This window comes from Phycomyces blakesleeanus, assembly GCF_001638985.1.
Source record: "Phycomyces blakesleeanus NRRL 1555(-) unplaced genomic scaffold PHYBLscaffold_27, whole genome shotgun sequence".
NCBI classification, from domain to species: domain Eukaryota; kingdom Fungi; phylum Mucoromycota; class Mucoromycetes; order Mucorales; family Phycomycetaceae; genus Phycomyces; species Phycomyces blakesleeanus.
The window spans coordinates 604,082-618,693 of NW_017265160.1; the positions used below are offsets into that span (position 1 = coordinate 604,082).

Sequence of the window (14,612 nt, forward strand, 5' to 3'; positions counted from 1 at the left end):
TCATTTCTAAAGTCGATCGGTTCCTTTGAGATCTGGGGGAAGCATGCTTTATTAAATTGATCATTTGACTCACTACACTACAACTATCTTCGAATCACCGACAAGATAATAAAAAAAAAGCAATCTTCATCACGGACCTTTTTCATGATGACCTGCTATAAGGAACATCCGATCGGTTCTAGTATATGTACCAATCATAATCAGTTCCGACTACATTTGGTGTGGACAGACTAAAAGTTCAAAAAAAAGAGCAAAAAAAGGGCAAAAATTTAAATCATATCATTGGGCGAGTGCTTCAATTAATTTTGCCTTTTTTGCCCTTTTTTTGAGCTTCCAAAAAAAGGGCAAAAAAGGGCAAAATTTTTAATCGACTCTAATTAGCTAGTTTTTTTCATTGTCACTAGGATTGAGAAGAGAAGCATTTTTTATGGAGAAAATGTGCCATATAATGAGATGTCTAGAAAAACTCGCAATAAAATGTTCTCACCTAATGACAGAGACGGGATTATATGCACAATTTTATCTAATATGTATTTTGAACTTATTTTGAACTTATTTTTAAAAAAAGGTGTGGACAGTCATAAATTAGCCTGATTGACTAGGTTTTGGATGGACTTGTTTTACCCTTTTTTTGAACTTTTAGTCTGTCCGCACCAATTAAGAAGGTTTGTGCAATTTTGTTTTACCAATCTCTTTTCCAATTTACTAATATGGACAGAAATGTCTTACCAATTTTCTGAAGTTTAATTTTCATATTGAGGTGCACGTTACGGTTGGAAAATGTAATACAGCTACACTAACAAACATTGATTTGTATTAATGGTCAAGTTGATAGTCTGATAATACTTGGTCAAACAATTGTCATAAACTATAATATTACTTGTAGAATCTGTAATAGAGTGCGTAATATATATAGTTCATGTTGTGGTGGTTGAAGTTGAAGAAGTTTTTAAGAGGAAGAATTGAAGATTTGAGATTGAGGAACGAAGATTCGTGGGAACTTGTGTAGGGTTTGTTTATTAAAAAAAAGATTTGGTATCAAAATTTGACGAGGTTCCTACACTGAACTACCACTGCTACTTATATTGCTTTGGATCAGGAAAATTATATGACTGGGGTCAGGTAATCGATCCTATATGAGCCTTAATCAGAGCAACATGATCTTGGGATAATTAATGTATGATTAATTATATAAATGTGTGTAGTCCCAATGAAGTATTAACATCGAAAGTAAATGTGTTTATGAGTTATAATTATGCTTATAATAATCCACTGATGTATCCCATATTATGGTGATATAATCATATGAAATATAATCACTATCATGCATGCTAAACCCGTGTGTTAAATAATAAAGTAACCGGTAGACATTTTTGACTGGAATAGCTGAGGCCTTATATTATTTCCTGCAGACTTATTCTCAGTTAAAGCAGTAGTCAATACTCATTTACAACAGTTCAAATATATAACTTTTAAAGAATGACATAAAAGAAGACATATTAGAGAAGTTCGTGGAGTCACTTTTTCAAAGAAAATTTCCTTTTAAAATCAAACTCAGTAATTTAAATATGAAGAAAGTCTATATTTTCTGGTAGATGATAAAATATTAACCGAAATGGTGACTGCCAATCCTTTTCTTTGTTTTTGAATTGTTTATTTGAAACAGATATTCTATATCCATTAAATTACGCGTTTTATTAAAATACACACTCTCACCAAATATGTCAATCAACAACACTCAATCTAACGAAACCATTTACACTTTGGCAACAATCTCCCAAGCCTTGGAATGCTCTTCTGTTCCAGAAGTGATGACACTTAGATTAGAGAATATTATTAGAGTAAAAACATCTGAGTGGAAAGAATGTTTAACAGAGATTGGGGAAGCTTGTGCAGTCAAGTGGGTCATTAACAACACCAATAAGCAACCCACCAACATTACTGCTGAAGAAGCCAAAGCAACTGGTATTAAGTTGTGTTTTTCTCAGGAGTATTCCTGTCATCGTTGGGGAACCTATGAATCTAAGGTAGCTTTGCGTGTGGTTCAAAAGCGAACAAAGAAAAACAAGTGTCCTGCTCTTCTTCGTGTGAAAGGATTCTTTAAGACACCCGAGTTTTATGAATTTGTTGTTACAAAAGATCATGCAGAGCATACTCCTGGTGATATGCGTAGTGACATTTGCACCCTTCCTCTTGCAAAGAAATATCTTCACGAGTTGGCTCAGCAATTATAACAGTCGTCAAAATCTGCTAGTCAAATTAGAATTGATATGTTGAGAGCTGTAGATCGATATGGTAGAAAGTCTGAAAGAAAAGTTAACTATTATGATATCTGGAATTTGATGAACAAAGTAAGCTTTAAAAATAATATATCTTATAGCATTTACTTTAATATATTTCTGTAATAGATCAATAAAAAGCTGTATCATTTTGATTAAGATCAAATGACTTCTTTCTTAATCTGGATGAACAACAAACTTTCTGCCTTAAACTTCAACATCTTTAAGGCAAATACTTCATATTCTCCAGATCCATCAGCCTTTGCATATGGTTTTATGTCACCCGTTCAGCAAGAAAAAATGAAAACCGCAACTTCTTTCTGTTTGGATGCTACTCATGCAATCTCTAGCAACGTGAATGAGATTCTTTATACCCTTTTGGTGCGTGATGAAGATATTGGTAGAGGATGGCCTGTTGCCTTTATGGTAACCAATGATCGAGGTGTAAGCCCCATTGTGCAGTGGCTGCAGTTCTTGAAGAGATCTTCTTTGCTTGTTGACCCAAAGCAATTTACTATTGATTGTTGTGCAGCAGAAGTTCACGCCATTCAGACAACTTTCCCTGCAACATCCATTCAATTTTGCATCTTTCATGTAACCCAAGCATGGAACCGAAAGTTATCTGACAGTGTGAAGATTCCTGGATCCTTACCATCAGAGGCACGAATTTTACGTGGTGTGATGATGAAGTCTCTGCAAGAGATCATTTATGAAGAAGACATAGACGAGTTTCATCATAAAATTGTACAGTTTAAAGAAGACTTTGACGACCGAGAAAGCTTCTTGGATTACTTTGAGAGAAACTGGTGCACAGAAGCAAAGTTTAAGATCTGGAGTAGAGCATACCATGAACGACAATTCTCCCATATGCTCACAAATAACTATATCGAGTCCTGGCACAATCAATTAAAAACAGTTTTCATGAAAAGATTTAGAAACAAGAGACTTGATAAGCTTGTTTTTGTTTTAGTACATGATGTTGAATATTATCTCACCCAAGAATACGAACGCGTCATGTCATACAATGGTCCAATGAGTTCTTTTACCAGACAACAAAGAATACGTGAGATGGAAGCTGAAGAAGTCGATGATGATGACAGGGAAATGATGATTGTTGCTCCTGGTACTGCAGAAGATGTAAATTGGCAAGTTCGGTCGTTTGTAAATGAAAATACAGCATATGTCGTTCAGGTTGCAGAGCCAAACTTGATTATTTCGTGCACCTGCTTTGATTATCAGCAAAGATATAAACCTTGTAAGCATATGTATTTGCTTAAAATGCATACAAACCGATCTCTCTACTTCTCTCCACCTTCTGTCACAAGTACAAACGTAATACAGCCAGTCTCTACCTCTGAAACAGCTACAATCACACCAACTATCAGTCGTACATCTGCTTTTATACAGCAATGTATTGACATCAATCAAACACTTCGGTATGCAAACCAAGATCTACTGACTATGCAACAGTATATGACTGAAGATGATGGTCAGACTTTGTTTGATGCATATCAACGCTCTCTACAAGTCTTTCAGTCTATAAAAAACAAATATGAAGTTCATCGCAGATCTCATACACAAGAATAAAATTATAACTATCTAGCTTTTTTCTCAAAGAAATGTTTTGTAAATTGAAACAACTTTCAAAACGACTTAGTAAATTATCCCATTTTTTATTTTCTGGTAGTTGTATTTTTTGTCTTATTTTCTGGTAGATAAGCCTCAATTTCGGCTAATACTTTACCATCTACCAGAAAATATAGACGTTCCTAAGTCGAAGTATAAGCTTAATCGACTGTTAACAAGCTCTCTAATCTAAAAATTATACTTGATATAAAGTACGCATATGAATATTTTTCCGCAGCACATAACTTGGCTGCTTAATAAACAACAACTTTTGCTTGTTAGTAACACACACAGCACACACTAAATATGGTGACATCAACATTGAGCATTATCTCAATAGTTGAGTATGTTTCCGTATTGTAATAACTTGAGACCAATTAAGTCTTCTACCTTCCAGATAAATATATCACCAAATATTTCGTAGTTTATTATTGACAATAAAGAATTCCAAATACATAATAAGATGCAAAGTCAACTATTTATTTCAATGGCCAATTGATAGTAATGTTCGCATATGAAGTGTCCAAATGCAAACTTCAAAATTCAACTGATAAGTGTACAATCGGCAAAGAGTATCTACAGCAGTTTCTACAAAAGATTCTACATACCCAGAAAACGGACTTGAGATCTTAATTTCTTGAATGGCAACGTTGGTGAAACGAAGACAGAAGATGTGATGGCCACCTACCATAATTCAATTTGGAAGGAATACCTTTAAGGTTTCTTTAGATAAAAGAATGCTTTCAAAAATATGTTTTATTATATACATATATATATTAAGTCAATAAGTTGAATCTGATTATCTTTCCCTCCTCCTGCCACCAATAATTAGCTCGCCAAAAGCTTGATGCTTACAAGAAAGGTATAAAGGAGAAGAATATAGTAGAAAGCTTTATTTATGATATTCTGAGAATAAAAGCGCGGCTAGGAAGCCTATAACCACATTCTATGTCTTCGTTTCACCAACACTAACACTTTTATCGATTGATTTTTCTTGTCATATTTGCTTAAAAACAAAAATTAAATATCACCAGTACTTACCTGATTTTATATTTGTATGCATTTGTCAGGAAGTTCATGTTTGTATGTTTCAATTTACAAACCCCAATTGTGCTGCTCATAAATCTTTGTCCGTGTGTTTTTTTTTTGATGGATAGAAAACCAGCCTTTTTCAACAAAAGATTGCATTTGCCTCTCATAAAGTTATAAACAGTATTGCGTGAAACTTTGAGATCATCGAATCATTTCAATAAATGTCCGGCTACTTCAATGACAGTAGCAGACGGATCATCATCAATGAAAATTGACAGTTGTCCTTTTATGCTCTTCGGTTAGAATACACTTACGACCTACTCTACTATAACTCCCAAAGATGTTGTGAGGGAATATGCTATATTGCCTAGCAAATCTTTGTGCTGTTCAAATATATATACCCAATTGATTCGCTGCAGTTGATGGACTCCTAAAAATTTCAATATTCAAATCGAAAAATCTAGCCTTATCCTAGACTGTATAGCGAACATAATCTTTTTTTTTTTGCTTTTGCTTCCTTCATGCGGATGTTTTCATCTTTTGACTAGTCTACCAGCAATTGGAAAATAAGAGAAATCTCGTCAAAGGCTGTGTTTTTCATATAATCAATGTGAGTAGTAATAGTTTCAACAATAAACTCTTCCTGATCAACGGCATTTCCATGCCCATATTCATATAAAAATTTGTACTCATGTTAAATTGTAAAGTTTGAAAAACAAAACAAAACAAAAAACATACTCGCTTTCTCTTTTATATCTATATTTTCTCGCTTGCCAAGAACGACATGGTTTTGAAGTAAATGGCTTGGTATCTAAAAATACAACTCCAATTTCTGAAAATACAAAATTGATTTTGATTGGCTGTAACATTGGTTGTTGGAATCACTGTACATGTATTTTTATGTGTGTGTGTATGTGCGTGTATGCGTATAAGCGTGCGATTTCTCCACAAAACTATCTATATATAATGTGTCATGGCAACACTACATTGGTATAAATATATATAAGTATAGATTAATATACCTCAGGCTGATTTAGTGGGTTGCTAGGATACAAAATAAGAATAAGAATATTATGTTGATTGACATCACACAACTCTATTAAATGCAAGCTTATTTTTGTACATTTGCTTGCAATAAACAATAAGCAAAAAAAAACTTATTGTTACCATGGTAACACTATACAGTCTTGATTAAAGGCACACACAAAAAAGAAAAAAAAGAAAAAAAAGAAGTTCTCTGTTTTCCTCAAATAGGCAGGTCGTACATCTTCTAGATCATGTGCATCACAGTAAACAAACCCCTCCTTTCTTTGACCTAAACCCCGCATCTCTCTCTTTTTTTTTCTGCAAATGAGCCCTGGAGACACCAATCGTCTTGCCAATCCATGACATCTCCAACCACTCAATACAATCCCTACACCCCGGACCAGTCCGATAACAATAAACGAAAAAAGGCATCTCGAGCCTGCTTCCATTGCCAAAAGGTAGACCTCATTTTACAGTCAATCGTATTCATCTATCTCTCTTTATATATTTTTATATATATGTAAATATATTATATGTATAAATATTTATTTTTCTTAGGCACATCTTACTTGCGACGACTGTAAGTGTATTCTGACAGAATTATTCTTCTACTAAGCTTGTGTAGCTCGTCCTTGCCAGCGTTGTATTAAGCGTGATCTTGCGGCCACTTGCACAGACGCTGCCCGTAAGAAAGCAAAATATCTTCAAGACCTTACCCCTCAAGACAGTAAGTGTTTTTGTTTTATAAGAAAAACTTGGAAATGCCATGAGTATTTATTCTGATGTGTTTATTGATAGACTATAGTCGCCTCAGTTATCCAGAAATGCCTGACGCCCTGAACAGTAAGAAAACCAAGCGAATGATCAAAAAGAGAAAGAGAAAAGAAATATGATCGATCAAGTCAAGATAGAAAATTATTGACAACTACAAAAAAAAGACCAGTGATTTAATCACGTCGCGTTGTGTTTCTAACTACTTATATTAAACATTGTCACCATTGTTAACATTATATAAATATATAAATATATTATGAATTTAGACAACCATTTTGTGGACACGAGTGATCTATTTAATTTCACAATGGGTGACCTTGATTTTGGCTCAGAAACTGCTGGATTAGAGTATGGATTTATTGGTAATATGTTGCAGACACCATTGGATCTTCAGGGCACACTGGAAGACATGAATTCTACACACCACCAGAACCAAAACCAGAATCAAAACCAGAATCTAAATCAGAACCACTCCCAGCAACAACAGCACCAAAATTTCACTGCCTTTAATTCAACCTCAATCCCTACTGCGACCAACTCACCCATGACAAATAACTTTCCATTGCGGACTTCTTTTGGCCAACCTGTCCAATCTCCTACCCCACCCCCAGTATCTCTACCAGTAACTACCAAAAAGCCCTCCTTGATTGAATACAACTCTCCCTCTACATCGACACCAATATCATCATCAACATCGGTATCAGCGCCAGTATCGGCATCTGCATCTGCACTAGCACTATCACTAGCCCCAGGCCCAGGCCCAGGTCCAGGTCCAGGTCCAGGTCCAGGTCCAACATTAGTATCATCAGTATCAGCGGCAGCATCAGTATCAGGACCTTTATCATCAACCCCATTAACTACGCCAGTATCAACCGTGTCCGCTACCCAGCGTGTACTGACAGGAAATCGGAGGAGAAATATAACAGCCGAAGAAGCCTATCAGAGTGTGCAGAGACCATTTAATTATGCAAAAGGGTTTCACTACCTGATTCAATATGTGAGAGACAGGTACAAGCACTACAATATAGTTTTGACAATAAAGATCATGGTTATAAAATATGACTGTTATTTTTTGGTATTAGAATGGGTCAGGATGATCTGATGCGGATCAGTCGGGCGCTGGCGCTTTTTAGACCGTCGTTTCTTGCGTTGATCATGAATCTGACTGAAGAAGATTTGATATTCATGGAAAAGTGTTTGCAGCGTACTTTACTGGTAAAGAGCAATAAAGATAAAAAGAGCAATTCGAGCAATGGTTCTAGTAATAAAGATAATAAAGAGCATCAATGTTTTTAAGAGTATAAAATTATCTAAAAATGCCTATATCCAATATCCATAACCACATTCACATTCACATTCATATATACATGTTTCTATGCTTCTATGTATATGTATGTATGTATGTATGTATATGTCTTATTTTTCTGCTTTAGGAATATGAAAAACTGATCAGTTTCTCTGGTACACCTACAGTAGTCTGGCGAAGGACCGGAGAAGTATGTTTGGTTGGTAAAGAGTTTTCTCTCCTGACTCAGTGGTCCAAGGATATGCTTATGCATCGAAAAACGTACATCTATGAGGTAGATCATTTTACAAGCCAAAAAGAATAATATATATATATATATAAAGTAACCTATTTTTTTTATATTAACAATATCTATATAAAATAACGCTGATTGCGTAGTTGATGGATAATCAGTCTGCAGTAGAATACTGGGAAAAATTCGCCACTCATGCGTTTGACAACACAGACAAGTCATGCATTTATTCTTGCATCTTACGGACGCCTCATCAAAAGGCCGTCCCATGCACCTTTTGTTTTACGATTAAAAGAGACATCTTTGATCTACCGAGTGTGATTGTTGGGAATGTAAGCTTCTTTTTCTTCTTTGGCTGTTGGAGTACTGAATATATGTTTCAAAATAATGACTATAATGATAATAAGTAACATTTACCTATTTATTACTACTATTAATATTATTAATATTATTATGTATTTATTTATTTATTCATTTTCTGTTGGTTTGTTTCAATTTACAGTTTCTTCCTATCCTTGGTTAAATGCCTTTAGCCAACTTTATCAGCTCAGTTTAAATAGGCACATATTTGTGAGAGAAGTAGAGATAGAGATAGAGTGTGGAGTCTGGTGTTTGGGAAATCTGCGTGTATCTATCTGGTAGTCAAGGTTGATCCTTTATATGTATATCTTTCTCTCTCTCTTTCTCTCTCCATATATAAATATTTCATCCCTCAATTAAATAAATGATATATATATATATTGCATGCAACGTAACGTTAAGGCAATAAAAATAAAGCCATCCGGGATTAAAGTAAAAACCCAACTCTTTTAAAAGTGACCTTTAGACTTTGAATTATTTGATTCCATCACATTATAAGAACTGCATTATGCACACAAGCATAATACTTACAGGAGTACATAAACATGAGAGTGAGGTTACTGCAGTTCTCTTTTGAAAGTTTCAATATTAACCCAATTATCCCAATTATCCCAATTATCTTTATATCTTAATTATACCAATAGTAAGCGCAGCAAAAACCAAAACCAATAATAATAATAACAACAAGAAAATAAATATCACTACTGCTACTGCTACTGCTACTGATACTATATTGATAGTAATGGTAGAATTAATATACATATGGGAAAAAGAGAAGAAAAAGTCATTGGCTGAATTCTGTCCGATTGTCTAATTCGTAGACAATGTATTGGTGTGTGTATTTTTTATAATCTATATAATTTACAGTGTATAGTTTATTAGTATTGGTGTTGATATTAGCATGATAGATGTGTTTATTTTGTATTTTGTAGTTTGTAGTTTGTGCTGCAGGGTAACAAAGTATGTAAAAAATAAAAATAAAATAAAGCAAGAAAGGTCCTTTTATGGCTTGGTAGAGTACTACAAACCAACCTGCTATTTATTTTAACTAAACGCACATTGGACTTGGCGGTTCAGACGATGATGACCGTGTTATGCTTCTCATAATGATGATTATGATGACAACGATAAAAAGGCAATATATATATACATATATAATTCAAATTAAATCATATACGCACTACAAATACTATAGATACAAATCTCACATAGATCACTGATTGCTTCTTGAGAATTAACGGTAGTAAGGTAAACAAGTATATAAACCAATTAAAAACAATAAATATATATATATATATATATATATATACAACTGTAATTGTAATTGTGATTGTGATTGTGATATAGCTACTAATTTATGTAGTTTGATTTGTCTGTTGCCTTGTAACTTGCTGTATTTCTCTCTTATGTATACATATATACATATATATTGGTTACTTTTTGTATATACCTATTTATCTTTCTTTTCTTTTCTTTTTTTTTTTTTACCCCTGCTTTCCCTGTGGGGGGTGGCGATGGTTGGTTTGCTTATATAACCAAGAGGGAATCTCTTGTTTGGTTTGTGGTTCTTCTCTCTGTACTATGTGGCCAATTTACCGTCTTCTCCTTGTCATGCTGGCTACCACGGCTCTGAGCCACTGTAGACCGGTGTTAATGGCTGATAAAGAGCTGGCCGTAAGATCTGACGATGACGGTTTCTTTAAAGGATACGGCACATTCTTCCACCCAGCTTCTGAGGGAGGTCCTCTTGGATCGTGTGGGCCATGGGAAGATGATGATAGTCCGATTGTTGCATTGGTAAGATTAACAAATTATCCTTGATATCAATATTTAACAAACCAAACAAAATAGAACTTGGATCAATACGGCAATGAAAATGGCAAGAGTGAATGGTGCTTTAAGAAAGTATTGATTACATACAAAGGAAGATCAACCGTGGCCACCATTACGGATGCCTGTCCTGGTTGCAGTTACAGTAAGAATCAGTATATTAAGACATATATAGATGAGAATACAAGACTAAAATTTCTACAATAGATTCGCTTGATCTCACTCCTTCAGTCTTTGCAGAATTAGAAGACTTTAAAGTGGGGGTGATTGATATTGTATGGTGTGTCCTAGGCGAAGACGACTGTGACGAGTAGATCTATCCACTCAGTAATATATATATATAGATACACCACTCCTTCCTCCTTCCTCCTACTATCTCTCCTCCTCATAATTACAATCATCATCATCATCATCAAAATCATAATCATCAACATCAAAATCATGTTCTTCCTCTTCCTCTTCCTCTTCTTCTTCTTCTTACTATTATTATTATTTGTTTTCAATTTACTCATATTCTTCCTCGTTGCTAGTATCATTATCATTATCATTATTACTTACTTACTTACTTATATATATATATATATATATATTTCTATCTTTTATTTGCTTTCTTTTACAAATGTCTTCATTACCTTATTTACGCACAATATCTCTTTCTCAAATCAAAGTAAATTACATATGTGCAAGTACAATTATATATCTATATATCTACATTTACTACAACCAATCATTTAATTTTTGCAACAAGGATTTTTCTTTATTTAAGAAAAATTCTTTTAAAATATACATATCAATATCAATATCAATATCAATATCAATCTCCATGTACACACACACACACACACACACAAAATCTATATAAAAAATATTGTTTTTTTTTATTATGAGAAAGTAATATTCCGATCCGACCCTGTGTCTCAGCAGGACAATGGAAGCTGTTTATTTAAAACACACAAGGCAAGATGTGTGCATAATAAGAACACCAAGGCACACATACATATACATATACATGTACATACATACATAGAGGGGGAGGAATAGAGAGAGAGAGAGAGAGAGAGAGAGAAAAAAAAAAGTAAGGCCACTTTTTTTCACCTATTACAACGGCAGACATCCCGCTTAGATCCTAAAAAAAAAAGGGTCAAGGATAGCCAATAGAATAGGTGAATAATAATCGAATGATTCCTATATTGCATTTACTTTTCATTCATTCATTTCTTGATTGCTTGACTGATTCATTGATTGATTGATTGATACTGTATTATACTATACTATTATAATCATTATCATCTTTTCATTATTTTCAACATTTTTATAATGCAAAATCCCCAAAGAAATATATACACAAAAAATTCATTCCAGTCAGCTTCTTGTAAGAAAATAATATCCATGTGGCAAAACGTGCTTTGATGTACATTACAGTCCGGGTGTTTGACATGGCGTGAGTAAAAAAAAACAAATCCAAAAAAAACCACATATTTAAATAAGCTGATTACCTCCCCTTCCTTCCTTCTTTCCAATTTTTTTTTTAAAAAACAACATCTATCTCTATTACTACTATAACATCAAACTCAACAGCTTTTACAGTCTTATTCTTTCTTCTTCTCAACTACTTTGTATTACATATCATCAATCATGGAATCGTCTACACCTGTCCTTTGGCCCACTCCCCGCCACATGGTCTCAAGCTCTTCCACCATGGCCGCCCTCTCTCCACGTTATATCGATCAATGCGTAAAGTCTAATCCACGCCAGCTTATCAAGGTGGACATCCTAGGAGACACAGTTGAACTACCAGTCTATGCTCTTCGGAGACGCAATGCTCTTGTACATATCTAAAACATACTCATTCAACAACAACAACAAACAAACAAAAAGGATACTGGATTCTTTATACATAGATACACACACATATACGCTCAATTTACATACATACACAAACAGTTACATTTTATATACATTTTATTTTATTTGCTTTACTCTGTACATATCCTTCTTTGTTCTTCTTGTCTACTACTAATATCAATAGTAATCCAAAAATAAAATAAAATAAAATATCTAATTTAATTTAATTTAATACATGAATAAAAGAACATCATCATCATCATCATTATCATCAGAAAGAGTTCTCCCACAACTATTATTACTACTATTTCAAAAAACACTAAAGAAGTATAATTTTGATTAAAGATATTTGCATCATGTAGAGTAATCCAATCTAATCAAAACTCAAAGAAAATATATATATTCACATCAAAATAAAGTAGAAGAAGTGTAAAGCCTTTGGTGATCAAGATAAAGATAAAGATAAAGATAAAGAGTCTATATGCGTGTATGTATGGTGTATATATAAAATATAAACTATTGATTTATTTTGATTAAGCACTTATGATTTGAAATGCATGCATATTAAGGGTGGACAATCTGTAGTCTGTAGGCTGTAGTAGTCTATAGTATGAGTAATTCTTCTTTCTTTATTGTATGTATATTGATTGAACAATCTCAATGATGGCAAATTTGTAGCCTAAATCACATGACTTTAATGCGCACCTTTCTCTTGTTTTGTCCACACACACACACACACAAAACACAAAACAATAGATTATATCACTTTAAACATCCTTTTGTAATTTAAACTAATCTTGTTCTACAATTCAATTGCTTGATTACATTTTCCTTTTATATATATATATATATCTTTCTTTATTCTTTTACCTTTGAATCATATATAACAAAAAGTGAATCTAACCTGGAAATGTCATCTAATGCAAGTTAACCAAAGAATAATACAATATAATAGAAAAGAAGAGAGAAAGCAACTAAAATAAAATTCCATCAAATTTACTTATTAACTTATATATATATATATATATATATATGTGTGTGTGTGTGTATGTATATGTGTTTGGTACATAGGTCAGTTCTCAACCACTCAATGAAAAAGCTCCTGAATTCATACCTCGGTTTGATCCAAATACACCGGCATTTGATCCCTTTGAACAGACAGCTGATGAGCACTGGCTGTCATACTCTTGGAAATCCGATTCTTCAGACCCAATCAAGAGTATTTGGAAGCAAGAAGATCAATGGTCTGAGAACGACAGCGAGTTTGACCCTACGTTGCAATACTACCACGGCGCACTGTTAGATAACGACACCATCCAGGACATGCACCTACTACAGCTCTCTGTCACAAATCCATCCTTTGAAGAGACCCAAGCAGAGAATGTGGGTGAAGACATGTCTGCGCTCCAGATGCTGCAGTCAATCTTCACAGACCAGACTCCGGATGAGCTACAGTCGATCCTTGCTGCTCACGATTATGACATGGACAGAGCTGTCGAGAGTTTGCTGGGTACGCCCAACCCTGAGCCTTTGGTTGATTCGACAAGTACACCCACACCCAACAAAAGGCAAGTGTGTCGTCACTTTTTGGCAGGTGAGTGCTACCGTAAGGACTGTCGATTTGCCCATGATCTACAAGTCAAGGTGTGCAAGTTTTGGTAAGGATGTGTAATCTATCTAGACTTTATTATTATTATCATAATTCTTTTTCTATTCTGTATAGTGTAAATAATAGTATTGTAGAACTGTTTTTAGAGTATATGAATAAAGAATATATACTACTGCTACTACTACTATTATAATAATAATTATTATAGAAAAATGACCTGTAAATATATCCGAATATATACACATGTATATACATATTCTTAAAATGTATAATATTATATGACATGGTATAATAATTAATGATGTGGGTTGTGTTGTATGGTGTGTATGCTGTGTAGGTTGCAGGGATCTTGTTTCAAGGGAGATTTATGTGAATTCTCGCATAATTTTGATGTTCAGCAGATGGCTCTCAAAAAGACAGTTGATGAACCAACCAAGGCAAGAGCTGGGGAGGAGGAGGATATTGTCAGATTCGATGAAAAAGACTATCCGACTCTTGCCGGGGTATCAAGCAAAGTAAAAAGCTCGTCAAAGCAAGAAAGGCAAAAAGTACCCGAGGCTGTATCAGAAGCAGCAGCAGCAGCAGCAGGATCATCGGAGGAGTTTCCTTCATTGGCAAAGGCAGCCAAGATGTCGATGCATCCAACAGCAACAAGAACAAGAACACCAACCAAGAAAGCTCCGATCAACTTTG

General features: G+C 34.2%; 4 protein-coding genes across 4 annotated transcripts; all 4 read left to right on the forward strand.

The window, feature by feature from the left end:
- Positions 1-1,721: 1,721 nt before the first annotated feature.
- Positions 1,722-2,234, forward strand: PHYBLDRAFT_68343 (hypothetical protein; the record flags this gene model as incomplete). Its single annotated transcript, XM_018441933.1, has 1 exon — positions 1,722-2,234. One exon carries the CDS (start codon positions 1,722-1,724, stop codon positions 2,232-2,234), a length of 513 nt encoding a protein of 170 aa, XP_018286012.1.
- A 4,088-nt stretch (positions 2,235-6,322) lies between these two features.
- PHYBLDRAFT_173887 (Zn(2)-C6 fungal-specific transcription factor) lies at positions 6,323-8,798 on the forward strand (the record flags this gene model as incomplete). The annotated part of the gene is made up of 9 exons (XM_018437125.1): positions 6,323-6,421; positions 6,522-6,543; positions 6,589-6,690; positions 6,762-6,806; positions 7,004-7,745; positions 7,820-7,952; positions 8,171-8,317; positions 8,422-8,607; positions 8,778-8,798. The coding sequence occupies 9 exons, from the start codon at positions 6,323-6,325 to the stop codon at positions 8,796-8,798; spliced, it is 1,497 nt and encodes a 498-aa protein (XP_018286013.1).
- Positions 8,799-10,246: 1,448 nt separating this feature from the next.
- PHYBLDRAFT_151058 (hypothetical protein) lies at positions 10,247-10,779 on the forward strand (the record flags this gene model as incomplete). The annotated part of the gene is made up of 3 exons (XM_018432593.1): positions 10,247-10,432; positions 10,487-10,610; positions 10,673-10,779. The coding sequence occupies 3 exons, from the start codon at positions 10,247-10,249 to the stop codon at positions 10,777-10,779; spliced, it is 417 nt and encodes a 138-aa protein (XP_018286014.1).
- A 1,226-nt stretch (positions 10,780-12,005) lies between these two features.
- PHYBLDRAFT_160321 (hypothetical protein) lies at positions 12,006-12,544 on the forward strand. The gene has a single exon (XM_018434160.1). It carries the CDS (start codon positions 12,101-12,103, stop codon positions 12,302-12,304), a length of 204 nt encoding a protein of 67 aa, XP_018286015.1. The 5' UTR covers positions 12,006-12,100; the 3' UTR covers positions 12,305-12,544.
- The last annotated feature ends 2,068 nt before the right edge of the window (positions 12,545-14,612 follow it).

Coding starts and splice junctions, on each gene's coding strand:
- PHYBLDRAFT_160321 (XM_018434160.1), top strand. CDS start 12,101: ATGGAATCGTCTACACCTGTCCTTTGGCCCACTCCCCGCCACATGGTC.